The sequence below is a fragment of the Clytia hemisphaerica genome, unplaced genomic scaffold (assembly GCF_902728285.1).
Source record: "Clytia hemisphaerica strain Z4C2 unplaced genomic scaffold, Clytia hemisphaerica genome assembly, whole genome shotgun sequence".
NCBI lineage: Eukaryota > Metazoa > Cnidaria > Hydrozoa > Leptothecata > Clytiidae > Clytia > Clytia hemisphaerica.
This window is the reverse complement of record NW_027103555.1, coordinates 399,104-419,012: the sequence shown is the minus strand read 5'-3', so window position 1 is coordinate 419,012 and position 19,909 is coordinate 399,104. Positions and strand designations below refer to the sequence as shown.

The 19,909-nt window shown below is 35.9% G+C and overlaps 3 protein-coding genes across 3 annotated transcripts in view; all 3 read left to right on the top strand.

The window, feature by feature from the left end:
• LOC136800448 (E3 ubiquitin-protein ligase COP1-like) overlaps positions 1–8,517 on the top strand; it is a 16,464-nt gene extending 7,947 nt beyond the window's left edge. Inside the window, exons 11-22 of the mRNA XM_067057107.1 lie at positions 59–176; positions 472–607; positions 869–929; positions 1,406–1,597; positions 2,098–2,179; positions 2,453–2,569; positions 2,771–2,888; positions 4,639–4,763; positions 5,142–5,230; positions 6,156–6,215; positions 6,572–6,616; positions 7,677–8,517. Coding sequence (XP_066913208.1) covers positions 59–176; positions 472–607; positions 869–929; positions 1,406–1,597; positions 2,098–2,179; positions 2,453–2,569; positions 2,771–2,888; positions 4,639–4,763; positions 5,142–5,230; positions 6,156–6,215; positions 6,572–6,616; positions 7,677–7,694 — 1,161 coding nt within the window. The 3' untranslated portion in view covers positions 7,695–8,517. The remainder of the gene's footprint in view (positions 1–58; positions 177–471; positions 608–868; positions 930–1,405; positions 1,598–2,097; positions 2,180–2,452; positions 2,570–2,770; positions 2,889–4,638; positions 4,764–5,141; positions 5,231–6,155; positions 6,216–6,571; positions 6,617–7,676) is intronic.
• A 1,246-nt stretch (positions 8,518–9,763) lies between these two features.
• Positions 9,764–13,876, top strand: LOC136800485 (uncharacterized). Its single transcript, XM_067057144.1, has 4 exons — positions 9,764–10,168; positions 11,419–11,666; positions 12,013–12,080; positions 13,752–13,876. Exons 1-4 carry the CDS (start codon positions 9,926–9,928, stop codon positions 13,874–13,876), a joined length of 684 nt encoding a protein of 227 aa, XP_066913245.1. The 5' UTR covers positions 9,764–9,925.
• Positions 13,877–14,136: 260 nt separating this feature from the next.
• Positions 14,137–17,358, top strand: LOC136800484 (uncharacterized). Its single transcript, XM_067057143.1, has 6 exons — positions 14,137–14,882; positions 15,303–15,384; positions 15,696–15,764; positions 16,255–16,472; positions 16,763–17,207; positions 17,347–17,358. Exons 1-6 carry the CDS (start codon positions 14,167–14,169, stop codon positions 17,356–17,358), a joined length of 1,542 nt encoding a protein of 513 aa, XP_066913244.1. The 5' UTR covers positions 14,137–14,166.
• Positions 17,359–19,909: the final 2,551 nt, after the last annotated feature.

The following is a 19,909-nucleotide window of genomic DNA, read 5'->3' as shown; positions in this document are numbered from 1 at the left end:
TTGTTATATATTGTATTATCTTGAAACGTGTACACCTATTTTGAATATTTTTTAGCAGCAAAGTTTTCATAAAGGCTGGTCCTCTGAGAACACTGCCGCAAGAAGAAAAAGAATTTATCAACATTTTGATGACTTAGAAACGTGTTATTTCAATATGAAGAAAGGAAATATATCAGGTCAGAAGAGGCTCATGATATTTATTTTCTGTTTGCATAATGTCTATGATGACATGCTTTGGTTTTAATTGAAGAAGTGTTTTTTTTATTCAAAGCCGTTATCCAGCGTTTTCAATTCTATAATTGCGTCAATTAAAAGTTACATGGGTATCTAGAGCCTAACTTTGAACACTCAAAGGTCATACCAAAGATTCTCAATAATCTATGATAAGCAGCAAAAGACTATCTTTTACCACTATAAAAGAAACTTAAAATTGTCCTATATTCGACGAATAATCTTTGATCTCTCTCACAGATGACGTCAAAATTGAAGACGGGCTGGAATCCATCACTCAGACGTTAGCCAAATTTACCAAATTCACAAAGTGTAAACAGTTGGCAACTCTTAATTATGCCAGTGACATTTATAATGGTTCTAGTATTGTTTCAAGGTAAAATCTCTTTCAAACCTCTATTTTATTTTCTATTAGTATTAATGTTTGATATGCTTTGCTTATTTTATTTGTCATGCTTGAAATTGACTTTTCACTCAGATACTTAGTTTTCGAGGAATAACCATTTTGAGTGTTGACCCATTTATTCCAATATTGTTAAAATTCCTCTTAAACCTGCTTAAACACAAATTTCAATTTAGAAACCTTTTCAATAACACAATTCCCAATGAAAGTTTTATAAATTTTCTTCTTTCTCAGCATTGAGTTTGATCGAGATTGTGATTACTTTGCGATTGCTGGAGTCACCAAGAAAATAAAGGTCGGTATCCCTTTGCTTTGGTTCTTTCAGAATCTTTTATCGACGAAATCAGCAAAACCACGCTGTAATATCTGACAAAATTTGACGCTTTGTCTCTATTCATTTCCTTCTTCAAAAATTATGTCAAAGGCAACTCGTTTTTCATTTCCGTAATGAGGCTACCCATAAGCCATTTCACAGTCGAAATGGAGCATGGGTAATCAGGACTGATCGCGCCTCCATTAGGGCTTCCCGTTGGCTAGACGCAAAAATCTTTGGACTTTGGACCAATAGTAAGTCGTTATTAGCGCGCAGTGGTCCTGATTACCCATAACGCTTTGCGACTGCCTATTCCCAAGATGCGTACTTTTCATTAATGAAGCTCAAAAGAAATATGATTAATCGTTTCCAAAAGAGGGTTTGTCATGACATAATTTCTAAAAAGGCCTGCTGTGTCGAAAATTGATTACCTTTTTTCAAACCTTTTCACGGTGCAGGTTTTCGAATACGGTCAAGTGATACGTGACGTGGTGGATATTCATTATCCGTCGTACGAAATGACGTGTAATTCAAAAATCAGCTGTATCAGTTGGAGTCAATATCACAGGGGAATGCTATCAAGTAGTGATTATGAGGGTACTGTCACCATATGGGACGCCTTTACTGGCACACAAACACAACTCTTTCAGGTATTGTTTTCATTTATTATATCTGATCTCCGAGCAGATTCTGTTAACTCCGTCCTGACACGTATGCGCCGTAAAGGTCATTGCTATGACTTCGCTTTGATCTTTTTCGTACAAATTTGTGATAAATATGAAGCCACACGAGCTTTTGAGTGCGCTGATTGCCTAAAGCTGAACAATCTCACCAATATAAACGTCAATTATAAACTTAACCAGGGCGCGTTTGTATTCAGGAAATGACTCCTATAATGTCTTCTGGCATTATGGTATGTCTACTTTAACAACAACAGCTGATTGGATGCAAGTGAAGTATTATGTAGAAAACTAGAAAAGTTATTTAACTTTCGCAAAGTCATTGCAATTGGTGCATATCGTAAATAATCCATCGGCTTGTCTTCTCAAATTAAAGATCATACTTTTATCGACTTAAAAGTATAGCATTCGAATCATTTTGGGTTTATATTATAGCTTAAAACGATAAAAGAACTTTGCTTTCTTTTTAGGAGCACGAGAAACGATGTTGGAGTGTCGACTTCAATACAGTGGATCCTAATCTCCTGGCATCTGGTTCTGATGATGCCAAAGGTTTGTGCTTCCTTTCGCTTTTTGTTTTCCGTGACTCCGGTTTAAGCAGATTTGGAGTCTCGCTGCTGGTTCTTCTTTGTCGTTTAAGGATCTAAAGGTTTCATGTTTAATGTATTCATTATGTTATTTTCCATTTCATTGCTTTAATTTTCAAATCTATTTTATATATACTATTTGAAAGGTTTCACATGTGGAAGGTTGCTTCGAAGATCTAATATACCTAGTATTTTTTGTTTCTAAATATTTTTTCATTATACCACAATTCTTTCGCAGTGAAACTATGGGCAACGAACATGGAACATTCTGTAGCCACGCTAGAAGCCAAAGCAAATGTTTGCTGCGTCAAGTTCAACCCTGCTACGAAATATCACATCGCCTTTGGTTCAGCTGGTGAGAGGATGCTTTTATTACTTTCCATATTTTACTGGACCAGATGTACAAAATTAACCTCTCAATTTATATTCATAGTGTAAGCTCGTATTCAAATTTATTTTGCAAATACATTCAGTCTGTAAATATTGTTTCTAGATGAGTGCATTATCATCAGTATTATTTTTTGGTAGAAATTTTCATCTTCGGATTTCGTTTTAGACCATTGTGTACATTACTACGATCTTCGAAATCCAAAGAAATCTTTAGCCGTATTGAAAGGACATCGGAAAGCTGTTTCTTATGCCAAATTCCTCGATTCTAACCAAATCGTTTCAGCGTAAGTTTCTATCTAGCTAAACGTTTGACAAAAGCTTTTGGACGGTATTCGTCGTCTTAGAACTTAAATGATGAAGTGAGACTGAAGACTCAAATCTCCTATATATTGGACAACCCTCTAGTTCGTAGTTCATGCAATTTTCACAGTATGTGTTTTTAAATTGAAAGTTCAAAATGAATGTTGAATGTAATTCGAATAGATATGCCCATTGTAAATAACGTAACCTTTCCTCACAAAGAGCTATCTGTTGAGGGGGAATTTTCCTACCCAGTTCTAAAAAAGAGCTTCGACCTACACCTTATTGAACACCCAATATATACAGTATGTGGCCCCCAAAACGGCGATCAAATTTGAAATTTCTCTCAAATCTAGAGGAAAAGAGATTTTACGAAAATTTTTGCTGCATGAAAACCTTTACCATCTCTACTTTATGGAAGTTCTTTTTCAAAATTTTCAATTTCAACAATATTTTTCAATCGCTTAAAGATAGGTAGCTTTTTTCTAATGGCCCCCAAAACGGAGGTTTGAAATTTTTGCGATTTCTCGAGATATCTTTAAGATATGAATACAAAATTTTGACCATAGTTTTGAAATATGATTTAGAGGCTTTTGGGCATAAATTTGTTTGATAAAATTTTTACAGTATACCCCTGGTTGTCAAAATGCAGGTTTGGGGCCCCCAAAACGGAGGTGTAGTTAAAATCAAATTATTAAGCCCAGTGGTAAAAGGGGGAAAAACTATGAACATATTTGTGTTTTTCCTTAAATTTACGACCCGATGGATGTAAAATTTATGGTTTTTATGAAATATTTCAAGATTTTCGATATTGCAAAGTTCAAACTGAAAATTTAGAAATTTTCAAAATGACAATTTTGATTTAACAACGTGTTAATCAAGTTTTTGAAAACAAATCTCTATTGAAAACAAATCTCTATTGAAAATAGTCCAATTCATGTATGAAATAAGCTGTGAAAATTTTAGAAAAAAAGCTTAACTGAAACTGAAAATATTAAGCTTTAAAGATATTTTTCTCCTATATTTTGCAAAAAAAATGACAGAATTTGTCGTTTTTGCTGATTCAGCGAAAGTTTTTATATATAATGTTAATTTTTTGTTATAAACTATTAACTCAAGGTGATAGGAATAGAATTCCAAGATTTTTTGCTTTTTCTCATATTTAGAATTTTCGGTTTTGTCAATGCTGATTCTAGGGCTCCAAAATACTGGTTGACCTTCAAGATGGTTTATCTCTTACCCAGCCTCTAAAGTCACAGATGTATTTGCGTTTTCTGAACGGCATTAGGTGTAGTTGTAGAAAGTTTCCTATACCCCGTTTTCATAACTTATTTTCAATATCCAAGGAGCTAGAGTGAGTTATATGCAATTTTTATCTAATTTTGGTGTTAAAATATTTCCTTTAGACGCAAATATGTTATTTTGAATCTGTCTCAAACCAGCAAAAACATGCGGATTTTCAAGTATAACCATCATTCTTTCAAAATAAACAAAAATCGTTTAATTCGGATAAATCTACATTTTAATGAAAACCTCCGTTTTGGGGGCCGTCTCCGTTTTGGGGGCCATATGTTGTAAGTGGTTCATCTGCTCGTCACATTTTGAAATCCTTGTCCGAAGTGTAAGGTAGGCTTAAGATGAAAGCGTGTCTTTCCATCAAACAATTATGACTTTGGATGACTTTAAACATGAACAAGAATTAGCTTGCCAATCAATTTTCAATATTTTTTTCAGTTCCACAGATAGTCAGTTGAAACTATGGGACATCAAACGTGGTCATTGCGTCAAATCATATAAAGGTCATTCTAACGAGAAGAATTTTGTTGGGTTGGCTACCAATGGGGATTACATAGCATGCGGTATGTTTAAATTATTTCTTCTGAATCGTGAAAAATATGTTACAGATTATGTCAAATCGAAATAAAAGCGAAACTTCAGTTGGGCAAAACTATCGCCTATGTACCCGATTTCTAAGGTATATGTTTTGACAGTGCTTTCAAGTTTTTCTATGATTGAACAAAATTTATATTTTGTATGACCTAGCATGTACCTGACCGCCGAGCCTTTTTATCTAGCAGTTAACGGTTGGTAGATCAAGGTACTGGATACTGACTGTTGGAAGGATTTAACGCTAAAATAGAATATGTAACATAGTTCCAACCGCCATCCAGTAGCCACAGGTCTACAACAAAGATTCTATTAATTCTAATACTTGAAATTTTTATCTTCATGTTCAGGGAGCGAAAACAATTCATTATATTGTTATTACAAAGGTGTATCAAAACAACTACTCACTTTCAAGTTCGATACTATACGAGGTGTCATGGTGCGTATGTTTGTTCTAGAGTTGTACATTCTTTTTCAAAACATTCCGTTGAAATTCATTCCTTGGTATCTTAGGGGTGACGTGAGGGAATTAATTTCTTAGGGCCGTCTTTTCGAGATCCTGAATGAATTAGCCTTAGGTTATAAAATCAAGAAATTCAGAATTTGGCTAGTAGAGAAAAAGTTTATTTGTTTATTTTCAACTTCAGTTGAGCTAGAATCTGAGATGGTCTGTCTGTCTGTCTGTCTGTCTGTCTGTCTGTCTGTCTGTCTGTCTGTCTGTCTGTCTGTCTGTCTGTCTGTCTGTCTGTCTGTCTGTCTGTCTGTCTGTCTGTCTGTCTGTCTGTCTGTCTGTCAGTCCTGTCCTGTCACCTCAAAACTTTGGGGCAGGCTGGAGTTATCAAAAATGGTCCGATTTGGCTGAAATTTTGCACACTCGTTCCTTGGGTGAATCCCTGGGGGTGTTTTTTTCATTTTTTCAAAATTTTGATTCTTAGGGGCGTGGTCACGAGTTTTAGCCTCAAAACGAGGCTAAAAATTTTCTTTTATCAAAAATCTTATTTTTTTATTTATATTTCTTATGTTTACAATTTGGGCCTACGAGTAATTAAAAAGATACTGAAGTTGAGCCAGTACGGTTAGCACGTTCAACAGCTTTAAACTGTTTTTGATAAAACATTTAAGATGCGCAGGAAAGTGTTTCAAATTGTAGTGGAATACTTTAAAGATTATATGTAATAGTAATTGAGTGACACATACAATACATTTTTCGAATTCTGATTTACCGTTATATTTACCGTGCCTAAAGTCAAAATATAAGTTCCCCTGTATTTTACATATCAAGTATGTACTTAATGTTCCCTCTTTGTCAAGAATTCTTAGCTTTTTCATGTTGACGATAAAATAATCTTTTTCACCTATCATAGGATCGTGACAAGAGGGATGAAGAATCGAATGAATTCGTATCTGCTGTCTGTTGGAAACCTGTAAGCTTATCCTCCATTTTTTATTTTCCTTCGGTACTTTCGATTCAAAAGGTTCTGTGCTTTAACTTCTGAGCTGAATCTGTTGATTATTGATCAATCGAATGAACTGTTGCCTTTTGAATTTCCACCGATTCACGTAATGAAGGGTGAGAAATAGTGCTCGTAAACGACATTGATTTTGATGAAGGACTCGTTAAGTTTTTGACATGCCTTTGCTTCAATCAAGGAAACTTTAACATCAGCAATCCTCGTGTAGTTATTGCAGTTTTACTTGATATATTGACTGGCAATTCTATCCACTCTTGATTAAAATTCTATATCGTTGAAATGATCTCTTATTCTGCTTCTTTCTTTAGAATTCCAACGTTGTGGTTGCTGCTAACAGCCAAGGCCAAATTAAGGTAAGCTTAATTTGGAAAAAGGAAATGCAGTTACTTATTTCCCATCCAGAACGCCCGCGCGTGGTTTTTACACAAACGCCGGATTGAAAGTAAATCTATCGCTAGATTGCGAAAAATTCAGTCCTTAAAAACAAAGGAGCCGCTAGATACAATCCGTCGACATGATTGCGGCGCGTTCTAGGCGCGTTCTGGATGGGAAATGGTGGCTTCACTTTTTCTTGCCTGGGAAATATTAGAGATTCTACTCTAGCCCTTCGGGCTTTAAACTCCATGATTAGCATGGTGGCAGTTCTTACTTCGGCGCCCCTTACCTTTTTCACATACAATAGCAGTTCTTTGGAAGGAATGAAAAATGTTTCGAAGTAAAATCCATTTAATTCTTTCCTCGAATTCTTTAAAATTTAAAATTTAAAATTCAGTTAAATTAATTTTCAAAAGAATATGATATAATACTTGACTTTAGCAAGAACTGGGAGTGTATGATTGCTAATAATTCTTTCATCCAGTAATCTTGCTAATCATTGGAATAAAATACCTTATCGGGGACAAAAATGTCGGGGAAAGTGACGAAAATTTTGAGGGGGTGACGAAATTTTCCCCCGACGAATTTTTCCCCCGTCCAAAACTTTCACCTAATCTTTTAAACCCCAACCAAAATTAAAATCTAAATTTTTTACACCTTTATTAACCAAAATTAGTGCTTCAAACGTCGAATTGCAAGATATATTTTCAAGCTAATGAAGGAAACCGTTTCATTTATACAATTTAGTTGGGTGAAAGTGACTAAATTGTAAATTTCGTCGGGGAAAAGTGACGAATTTGAAATTTTGGTTTGGGGAAAGTGACGAAAATGCCTCTAGGTGACGAAATTTTTCCCCGACGAAAAAAAGCCTGACTAAATAAAACATTTTTTCCCCGAAAGGTACTACATATCTGATAATTTTTTTTAGGTCTTTAAAATTGTCTCGTTGTTCGCATTTATAAAGCAAAACGGCCATAAAATAACTGGACCATAAAAATCTCCAATTCCTGGCTCTAAAACAATTCTTTTCTTTTTCAGGTGCTGGAAATGGTCTAACTGGATCGCGTATGTCGAAGATGTCTAAAATGTTGGAATATTTTGATGATGATTATGTCACCATAATTAAAATAGGACTCCTGTACATTTTGTAAATAATCAAATTTTGTTTTTAAAAGAATTAAGTTGATTTTTTCTATAACGTTTTTGGCATCTTCCTTGCCTTCTAGAGTTTACTGTCCATTTGTGGAATGAGGCATTTTTATATTGGGTATTAAAAATTCATGCAAGGGTCTATCTATACACAGAGTCTATATAATAAGGCTTGGTTTTAGATTTTTATCAGTTTTTGAGTTAAATAATATTTTATAGATCATTCAAAACTTTATGTAAAAGAAGTATCATTAAAATTTTGTTTTATTTCAATTTTCCCTAAATTTTGTTAAAATCAATTTTTTATTAAAAAAATTTAGTGCCAACAAAAAAATTGTAATTAAAGGTCCATCATACAGAATATTATTCATTCATCTTCGTGTTTAGTTTAGTTTTTATATGTAGCGACTTTTTTTTTTGATTTCTTGTCATAAGTAGACCTAATCATGAAAAATTCGGAAACGATTTTCTCAGCCACACTATCAACAAACTGTTTCATAAAATTATCGCCCTTTTGTTTTTGTTTTTGTTTTTTTTCGTTGGTTTGTTTGGAGGAATTTTTGGTATCACCCTTAACTTTATTTTGTTGTTGTTTTTTTGTTTATATTCGTGAATTGTATTTACGCTGTCTCTTTTATACACCATTTTAACTGGAAAGAAAATAAACGATTCTCAAACACACTGGTGTTAAGAATTTAAATTTCCTGGCTATGGTCAGACTAACCAAAAATTCACTACAATCAGTTCTTCAATATTTTAACTTACGTCTCTTTGTAATTTAGCGCCAGTGGCAGTGGAATTCAACTTTGACACGAAAAAGGATTAACACTTTAGCCTGGTAAAATTAGCTTAAGTATCGCTAAAAATTGGAAATAAGCTCTAACAGGCTGAACTTTGGATACAGAGGTTTTTAATCAAAGACAGAATACTTTACCACACGATAAAGTGGTTTTTTTATCCTGTTGGTCCAACCATTGAGTTTCAAGTCCGAAGGGCTAGAGGCATAACTTTAAACGAAACTTTAAACCTTCTCAGGCAAGAGAAATTGTAACCACTTATTTCCCATCTTCAATCCGGCGTTTGTGTAAAAACTACGCGCAGGCGTTCTCTCCAGGGAGTCCTGCCTCTAGCCCTTCGGGCTTGAAACTCGATGGGTCCAACTCACGCAAAACTCTTTCAAAAATGAGGAATCTAATTTTTACTAGCTGCTTTGAATTAAATCTCCTCAGCTTGTAAAGATTTGGCCGAATTCTTTCTCGTTTATAAGGAATGAATATTTGTCTCTTTAACGATCGCAATGGACAGTCACGGGGGGGGGTACTCAAAATGGGTTCCGGGATGCGTCACTGGTCAGGGTACCTTTTTAACCTCCATGAGTCCCAGGTAGGGTCGCAAAAACACCAGAATAGAAAAATCAGTCCCTCGTAGGGTGCCTTTTTGGAAAATTTGAGAACATTTTTGAATTTCAGTCTCATGCAGGGTCACTTTTTTCGCAAATTTCGTCAAAATTTTTGAAAAAACGAGTCCCACGTAGGGTCCATTTTTCGAACCTCAGCGGGGCACCCCCGTCGGCAAGGGCAAGGGTAGTACCCCCCGGGTGGACAGTGAGCAAACCTAAAATACCCCAATCTAGATAGAATATTTCCTTCTCCAGTATTAGAAGGAAAATCTCATGTTTTTTTTTTTTTTTTTTTTTGGAACAAATTCATGTCGATTTCACTATAAGAAAAGGTTTTTATTTTCACGACACTCTCTCCTTCTTGGTGCCTTTTTTGTCATTTTTTGCACGCAAGAACACAGAAGGTCTAACAAAGCGAAGGAGAGCATGTTGATTTCACCCAAACGCATTTTATCGCTCGAGTCATTATCGCAACTTTTGTCTATTTGAATCGTGCGATTGCATGTAAGAAATAATGAATAACAATTTCGATTTCTCAATTGGGATAAAAGGTAATTGCTTTTACTTGCCAAGAATCTTACTATTCTTTTGTTAACTATAATTTGCCTTTGGGGATGTGTACCTTCTGCTTGGAAATTAGTGCTAGTTTAATCGAAAAGTCGCAAGCGTGGTTGATGTCTTTGCAAATGCACGCTGCATGCAAAAGAAAAATTTAGTTTGCTCAGTAAAAGCAGTATAAATGAAAATGAGCAAAAATTTAGGAGATTTAACTGATCGCGTTAAAAGAAGATTATTTGAAGATGATAAAACACAACAAGGTGAAAAGGAAGGGGAACTTTATGATGTTGTTGATAAAGACCAAGTTGTCGCTGAATTTTTAGAACTTTGTGACACAGTGGACCAAACAGAAGGACAAAAAGAAGCAGATATTACACCAACTGAAAGTGCTATCAAAAGAAACCTGACTGTTGATGAGAAGACGGTATTTGACTTTATTTGATATTTTTCTTTTAAAAGCTTAAATTGCCTCTAACTTTTACATTGACAATGTGTTTTGACTGTGATCTTGCTCTGATGGTTGAAGATTATATGTGTTCTTTAAATCGGTCAGCCTTGTTTTTGTATTGAACCCCATTGAACCCTTGAACCAGGGTTGAGTCCGTTGAGTTTATGACAAAAATGATGGCTAACCTTAAAGAGACAAGATAAAATATTTTAGGATATTCAGATATTAAGGAATATTTTGATTGTTTGTTTCCCGGAGGGGGGGGTACTTAAACAAAAATGGGTGCTTGGTAAGTGTGTGCCTTAAGGCATCCCTTTCTCGCAGACCCGGTAGGATTTCAGCCAGTGGGGATAAAAATAACAGACTGAAACTCGATGGGGATTGATATTCCCATATTTTTATGATTGGAGATTTCCATTCTTTTGTTTTCAAGTCAGAAAATTCAGTGGTGATGAGAAAAATAGCATAATATTTTGCAGTGAAGATTGGTTTATTTGATTATTTTCAGTAGGGACATGAATTAATTAAGTATGATCTTCCACCGGGGACGATAGAGTGGGTCTGTGAGAAGGGGGTGTTCTAAGGATCGGGTGGGTTTTAAGTCAAGAAAGTGAGAAAATTATTGGAGGCTTTTTTGAAAATCGAACCTAGGACTCACTTTAAAGCAATTTTCAACAAGTATCATTCTTTCTCAAGCGGGTAAGGGCTTAAAGGTAGGGCTCGCACATACTCACCATCCATCAGCCCTAGTACCCCCTCGCCTGGGTCCGTTGCACCCTATAATTGTGATTTTGGATTTCGAAGAATTTTTAGGGTTTCATTTTATATCGACAAAGACTCGAGAGAAGACCAATCGGGAATTTTTTTTCTCAGGATAACTTCGTCACTGTTTTTAATGAGTGAGCAACTGAAATTTTTATTTTTGGTCAGGGAGAATTTCTGGTTGTTGGTTCTTTTCTCCAACTTTTGAGGTTTAGAACTTCTAACAAACGATAGACTTTGAAGGATAATCTTTTTGACGTCCATAAAACATTCACTCTTAAAAACGGCTAGCAACTTCTGCAAAAAGCAAAGCCGAAACCTGGATCTCTACAAATCAAATAGATCTCACATTCCCGCAGATTCCCGCCACCGTTAGTAACAAAACGTGAAGAAGCCAGAATCGGAATCCTCAACCTTCTTTTAATTTTCTACCTTATTTCCCCCCTATTTTCTTTATTTTTCAGCCCTATCTTCATCCAAACTTTGAAGTGCTCGTCATCACAAACAACACAACACCCGAGAATACGTGCAATGTTATCGATCTTTTGCATCAAACCAATGAAGAATCAGCTCAAGAGAACAGATTCAAAATCTACCGTTGCAAACCCGAAGATGCAGAACAGTTGTCATGCCAACGAGAGTTTGACGTCATGTTTACTGATGTGGATCTTGGTATAAGCAATGAAATGATTCGTATTATTGTCGCTATAAGGTAATGAATCTGGTAACGCAATTTCATATCTTTCTACACGAATCAGTAAATATTGTGAAAAATTTTCTTTTTCGCTTTTCGTCGAAATTTTGAAACACTGCTCATCATGGAAATTTTCGGGTCTGTTTACAGACGAATCTAACTCAGGTTAAAAGTTACAGCCCTCTAAAGTTCATTATTCTCGTTTTTAGCTGTTTTTGACGTAATGTAAAGGGTTGTCATTTGTTACTTGATCCAAAAAAAGATTACAAAAATCTGAATTTCAAAACTGAAATCGGTGGAAGTCTCAAAATGTGAGGATTGTCATTTTTTGGAACAGACTTCTTAAAGTATCCTTCATCCTTAGGAAATCAAGTACACATAACCACAACATTCCAATTGTTGCTGTGGAACAAAACAAATCACATTACAGAAGTAAGCTTTTTCAGGCTATACTAATCAGGTTAAAACACTACTTTAGTTTACCAAATTTTCTTCAAAAGTGACTATTGATGGGACTAAAATTTTCTGTAAAAAGTGTTTGTTTTTACATTTTCGCATTTTTATGTATATGGCACTGTTAAGAAAAGGGCATATCGTCAGCCTGGGTTTAGGTCCCAGGCAAAAATTAGGCCCCCCCTCCCCTGAGTTTTAAGTCCCCCCAAAGATTTATGCATTTTTTGTTAGCCCCCAGGACTTTTGACCCTAGACACTTTCAAAAAATTGATCCAGTAAAAAAACGTTTTCCAATGTAAATTGCGTTCAGTTGTAAGTTAAAGATAAAATATTTTGCACACTTTTTATAAGACTTTTGCACCACATGCGAAAATTTGGGTAATTGAAGCCAACCATTAAGCTGAATTATTTTAGCCCCCATGTTAAGTGATGAGATTTTAGCTCCCCCAATTACATGGGTCCCCCCAAAAAAGTGGTGTACTTTCAACCCCCTCCTTATTTGGGAAAAATTTGGGGTGTAACCACAGATATCTGTAAAGCCATTTAGGCTAGATAGGCAACTTTAAGCTTTCTCCAGCAAAAAAAAGTGAAGCAAAAATTTGACTTTTTAAATTTCGTGCCGATGGATAGGATCTAGCATTTTAATTGTTTTCGGAGCGCGAGATCAAAAAAAGTAGGCGGCAAACGCTATTTCACATCTCTCAAACCGGTGAAATTGCATATTTTAGTCACGTGACCTTGGTAGGAAATCCTTCCAAACCTAGGCTTCACTTTTCGATAAAAGCCGCAAATCTAGCCCTTCGGGCTTTACAGATCTGTGGGTGTAACCCCCCAACTAGCAGGGGGCTGACGCTATGAAGGATGTATAAATCATACTCAGGCAAGTTAAGGCCGGTGCAAAAAATTCGATAAATCGTGACGGCCGTGACGGCTAGTTGTTCCACCCCTTTTTATGGGAAAATTTTTCGTTATCATCACTCTTCACATTAATACCTTTCCAAAAAGTGCTGGGCCAAAAATTCTCTTTCAGCCATTTTGGGAAATTTAGCAAACGTCAGCAAAAATTTGAAATACTAATATCTCCTGGAATATTTATTGAAATGAGCTGAAATTTTGTACGAAGGTAGGGTGGATAAATGGCTTTCATTTCCAAAAAAAGTTTTCAAAAAATTGATGACGTCAGTATTTTTTGAGGAAAAACGAAAATTGCTGATTTTTGCTGACGTCATTAATTTTTTGAAATTTTTTTTTCGGAAATGAAAGACATTTATCCACCCTACCTTCGTACAAAATTTGAGCTCATTTCAATAAATATTCCAGGAAATATTAGTATTTCAAATTCCGAATTTCAATATTCCAAAATGGCTGAAAGAAAATTTTTGGCCCAGCACTTTTCGGAAAGGTATTAATATGAAGAATAAAAATTAAGAAAAATTTTCCCATAAAAAGGGGTGGAACAACTGGCCGTCACGGCCGTCACGATTTATCGAAATTTTTGCACAGGCCTTAACTTGCCTGAGTGGGGTAATTAATTTTATTAAAAGACGCCCTTTGTCGAGGCAGCTTTTCTGTTCCCTGAAACAAAATTTTTTCTCAATATTCTATATATCTGCTTCTTAGAGTATAAATGTAATAAATTTTCTACCATAGTAAACGAAGTAACAATTTATGGTGTGACAAAAGTTGACTATTCTCCTCTGGAACTCCAATTTGTGAAAGAAGTCTTCAGAAGCTTAAGCGTCAATTCAGCAGGTCAGTCTAATGCTAATAATTAGAGACACCGACCCGGTGGGACCCACTGGGAAAATTAGCAAAAATAGGATCCACAGTGGAAAAATCATGCTCCACTTTTTGTTGCGCATACCGGGTCTGTGAAAAGGGTGTATTTTGGGAGATAGGGATGGATCTCTTTTTATTCATGACACCTCATCCAGTTATCTTTGCTCGGTATGGCTTTTCATATCATTTCTAACTATTTTGAAAAAACCTACTGGAAAACCTACTCAACGTTTCAAAACACGTAATCTTTCCACTAGGTTTGAGCCATAAGGAGGACGCTGAAAAAATGACGATCTGTACCACAGCTCTCTCATCATCAGAACACCAGACACTAAGCAGTAATGTCCATCATGAACAAGCACCACCTGCAAGCACTTACACGACATTGGACAACTCCTCACCACCATCTTTCACTGTACCATCTAGTAGCATCCTGACTGTCGAAATATCAAACCATGTCAATACTACATCGAGTGAAGAATCAAATCAAATACACTATCAATCAACAGTTGCGTCTTCAATAAACGTTACTCCACAAACAGTACAAGCTACGGTCATCAAATCGAGCCACCAAGCATCAAACATCAAACTAGCAACTCAACCAAACCATCCACAACAAACACAACAGATCTTCAACACGACATCCAACAAACAACACGTTGTACGACCAACACTCATCCATCAACAACAACCGCGTTTTATAACACCTTCATCAAACACCGCACCAATACTCCCGAAAACAAACTTATTTTACCATACCATACCCTACTACCCTGTACCAAACCCCTTCCCGACAATCCCACCACACCAGCAACAATCATCGTTGAAATTCAACCCGTTTCCATCAAACGCTCAGGTACAAGCTCCTCAGAACACACCAAGAATGAGTTCGGACTACTCTTCATACATGGTGTCAGGTCAAGGTAGCTTGAATAATCCCTTGAACGTAACCATGCTTCAAGACGATCCAAGCAAGCATAATACCAAAGAACGAATGAGGAGGTGAGATGCTATCCTTTTTTGTGGATTCTTAACTAAACTCGGCAAAGGTGTTTTATGCCATCCCAGAGATTAATTACTAATTCAGACATAGTAAAAATAAAGCAAAAAGGAGGGGAAAAATTTAGTTTATACAAACTAAATCCCGTAACAATAATCGTATTATCATATAACGCCTTTACTACTGTATTACACGCATTATAAACCACTCCAATCTATCCTAGAGAGGAAGTTTTACGCTCGGAAAAAGGGATATTTGATTTGGTCTAACTCTTACCTTCCCTCATTCCCCTCTAGCTTAAATATCTCACTCTTTCGAATAAATTTTCGTACTGATCCCTTTTGGTATTGTCAAACTAACAACTCACTTTCACTTTGGATACAAGTTAGTTTATTTTCCTTGTCTTTTCTTTTTTGTTCGAGGGAAAGAATTCGTCGAAGCTGCGAGCAGTTCCGTTCTCTTTTACCGTACAGCAATCAATCCAAGAAACTCGACATGGCTACGGTAAGATAGAGAAGTAAACTAGTCTGTTTGTATGATGTCTCTCTTAACCTGGCTGGTTTGTCAGTGTATAATATAGTGATATGGAGTGCTACTTTGGGGTTTTGGTTGACTTTTCGTGCTACGAAAATTAGGTTGTCTGTTATAAATGTGGGCATCCAAATTTATAGACTTTCTGGCGGCTTTTGGAATATTATTAATGGAATTCAAAATAATACAATCTGCTTAAGTCTTCTGAAGCCAAAAACACTAATGACTGTGTTAAACACGCTATAGTAACTACCAACTCAAATGGCAAGTTCATTTTTTTCCAGGTAATGGAACTGACAGTATTCTACATTCGACTTCTTCAAAAACATTCCACTCAAAATTGTCAAAAAGAGGTATGATTTGAATTCTAATATATATTGAACAATTATTAACAATTAGCCTAGATAGAATGCTCTACCGCAGATTTTCTAATTCAAAGTGACCCAAAAATTACCCTTTTAAAAAGCAAAGAAAATATCACGTGCAGAATTCGTTATAACAATCGAATAATCCAACTAATTTAAATTAGCAGTTAAAAGTGTACTCAAGACACAATTCAACCTCGTAGGGGGACTCATATGGTCCGACCCACGGCATGTGCCGCTCTTTAAAGGGTAGGTTTTTCGAGACCCTTGAAATACATAGTAAAGGCTTAAGGGCTGCACTGTAAGAGTCCGGTTTTGAAAGCCATTTTTTTTGGCAGCACATATATCCGTTTAGAAATTGAGTGCCCCCTCCTCCGGAATCTCAAGAAGCTTTTCACCTTTTTCATTGCAGCAAGACTCGTCAAGTATGACTTAAAGTGAAATTTGTAACAATGGTTTAACTTTTTCTCTTGTTTAGTGTAAAGATATTTTCGAGTTTTACTTCAACAATTCATCTGGAACTGCTTATTCTTCACAAGCAGCCAGTGCGGCTGTTCAACTCGCTTCTCAAAACAACTTTCAACAGCACATGCAACAACATCAGCAGAACAAACGAAACGCTACTGAAGCTGATCTAGAAGACATTATCGGTGTTCCAAACAAATCGTCTAAAAATGGAAAGAACTTGACGAGAAGGTAGAACACTCGAACTATCTTTCTTTTTTAATCAACTCACAGTTAAATCCTTGTTTGGTTTACTTATCAAGACTTGTTTCAATCTTGAAATTATTATTTTATATGAAAATGCTTATAGAGGTAGTGCAATCGGGCCTAGGAATAAAAACAGTTGACCATTGCTTTATCTGGGTGAGTTCAAGATGAAAAGTTGAAAAGCTGAAATCTTCAAGTTCGCACCTTTTCACTGTGAATTCACAGGGACTTTATTCATGTTTGAAATGTAAATCAAAAGCTGCTTGATTTTTTAGTCCTCCACCAATCTCCTCACCGAATAATCCAATGGCGGCCTGTAATCAACCAATACCCGCTGAAGCAGCCAATCAAAACTATCTGAAAGTTTCCACTACACAGCAAACAGTCGATCAACAACAGCTCATACGACAAAGCCTCCTACAACAACAACATATGACATCCATCCTCAACCCTCAACCCACTGTCTTTATTCCTCAAAATGCTCAATATCAAGGTCATGGCGGACCGCCTCATCTCCGCCCATATTTCGATCCAATGAATCGAGGACTTTTTACTCGTCCTACGGCAATGATGCCAGAATTTTATAGTTATGGGACAATGCCGACCTCGCATATGTACGGAATACCATCTCAGGGGAATAATGGTGCAAAGATTGGTAAAGAGAACAACTTTAGACAACCTTCTCAGGGGTCAATGCATCAAACTCAAGCATCGGCTGAGGTAAATTATTTTAGCGGCTCAGCCACAAATGGACATTTTAAATCCTAATTTGACCAACATTCATTAGCGCGCGAGGTAAGAATATCATTGTCGTACTGTTGCATTTTATTTATGGTTGAATTAAATTTATATTTTGTAGTTGCATTCCTAAAAGACAAACATTATTCAAATTATTATCATACAAGTCATTACATAGACCAGTGTCCCTGAATTATAGATTTAATTCTCAGATTTTCAAAAATACTATCAGTAAAGTTGTCAGCAGATCATCTCATGTAGCTGCCTTCTTTTAGAGTGTCCACATTTTCCAATCAAAAGTCGAAAAGGGCTTTTCGTTTTCGTCATAACATTGATTTTAGTATAAACGTTTTTATTTGCAAATTTGTATCATTAAGTTTCACTGCCAGCCGGTAGTTCTTTCGAGCTTGAAGCAACGCCAATTTCTTCTTTGGTGGAGTAAAAAGACGGACTGATATTGACATGGCTTCCTTTGAAATGTTTATACGCCACTGTAGATATGTTGACAGAGGGCGTATTTTCACTGCCTAATTCTGCATCTAACGACCGATGCGATTTGTTCTTTGATCTGAAATAATGGAAGTTTTTGTCCGTGATCGCACACACTAATGGTATTCCCAGTATATATCCATAAGCCACAGTGAAAGCGATGTTAAACCACAGAACATCAAAATCTTTGGATATCAATTCTTCAGCTAAAACAGCCATGATACCAAAAGGTACCCAGAAGATTAAAAATACTAAGATGTAAAAATACGTTTGCCGAATTTTCTTGAGTGTAGCACGCATGCGTGTCGTTCCTCTGTTTATGGTTTGGATCTTACGTCTCAAGTTTGTGATGTGGCGAAACATGATGAGGAGACATGGAACGGCAATAAAACATGTTTTAGCTCCCTCCACATAAGTCATTGATCGTGATAGAGTATCTGAGGTTCTTGCACGACAAGGCGATACACCAAGATTCACTAAATGTCCTATGTAGCCTGCAAACATGATCAAGTTGGATAGAAAAGCCAGTAGAAATATAAAGACAATGTATTTGTGTTTATTCTTGTTATTGATACGCGGCCGCTTTCCGTATGGCACCAAAACGATTTTATCATGGCGATCGACGATAAGCGCTGTTAAGAACATTAGTGAGAGGTCAGTGGTAAGCATTGTGGTCGAGTAACGCGCTAAACACAGGTAGGCTTTCTCTTGGTTGACACGAAAATACTCTAATATCATCTTGACGATATGGATTGGTATAGCGGTGAAGCAACTAGCAAGATTACTCAAGGTGAGGATATAAAAGATGGTGTTCGTCACTGAGGAAGCTTTTGTTTTGATCCACTTTCGCTTGGAATGGTGGAAAAGACGGACATTTCCAACAGACGCGGTAAACCAGATGACGATTGAAATTGTTGCCAACATCCCATTGATCACTTTCTCCTCTAAACCAGCTTCCATTGTTAATTTGTTGATGTTTTATCAACTTTACTAGAAGAGAATAAGAATGAATGAGAAATAACTGTATCGCCAAAATAAATCAGCATGTTTTTGATGGTTTGAGACAGATTCAAAATAACATATTTGCATCTGAAGGAAATATTTTAACAGCAAAATTAGATAAAAATTGGATATAACTCACTCTAGCTCCTTGGATATTGAAAATAAGTTATGAAAATGGGGTATAGGAAACTTTCTACACCTAATGCCGTTCAGAAAATGCAGATACATCTGTGACTTTAGAGGATGGGTAAAAGATATAGCATCTTAAAGGTCAACAATTATTTTGGGACCTTAGAATCAGCATTGATAAAACCGAAAATTCTACATATGAGAAACAGCAAAAAACTTGGAATTCCATTCCTATCAGCTTGAAATAATAGCTTATAACAAAAAATTAACATTATATATAAAAATTTCGCTGAATCAGCAAAAACGGCTTTTTTCTAAAATTTTCACAGCTTATTCCATACATAAATGGAACTATTTTCAAAAGAGATTGGTTTTCAGAAACTTGATTAAGACGTTGTTAAATCAAAATTGTCATTTTGAAAATTTTAAACTTCATGAAAATCATAAAATTTACATCCATCGGGTCGTAAATTTAAGGGTAAACACAAATATGTTCATAGTATTTCCCCCTACGTATTATCACTGGGCTTAATAATTTGATTTTAACTACACCTATGTTTTGGGGGCCCCAAACCTGCGTTTTGACAACCAGGGGTATACTGTAAAAAATTTATCAAACAAATTTATGCCCAAAAGCCTCTAAAGCTAAGGCTACACTGATAGTTTTCCCAGGCGGCTGCAATGCAATTAGTGTTGCGTTGCAAGCGCGCGAGAAATTGCTAAATGTAGCACGTCAATTTTTTCTGCAATTGCTCTGCAACGCAATGAAAATATTGCAGAACAAATTGCAAGTGTCTGCAACAAAATCAGTTTGAACTGATTTTGAATTTTTTTGACAATGTAGCTGACATTCCAATCTTATTACGTCATTCGAACGTCAGACCTTCGAAAATCGAATGTTTTTAATAAAATCGAATGCTTTGTAGTTAGGAAATTGAACATTGATATGAATGAGATTGAAATTCATGAATCTACTAGGAGAAATTTTTAGTCAATCTCTCTTATTATTCGTCGATTTTGAGATTATTTTTTTCCAGACTTTTGCGTTCTCGTTAACCCCTTGT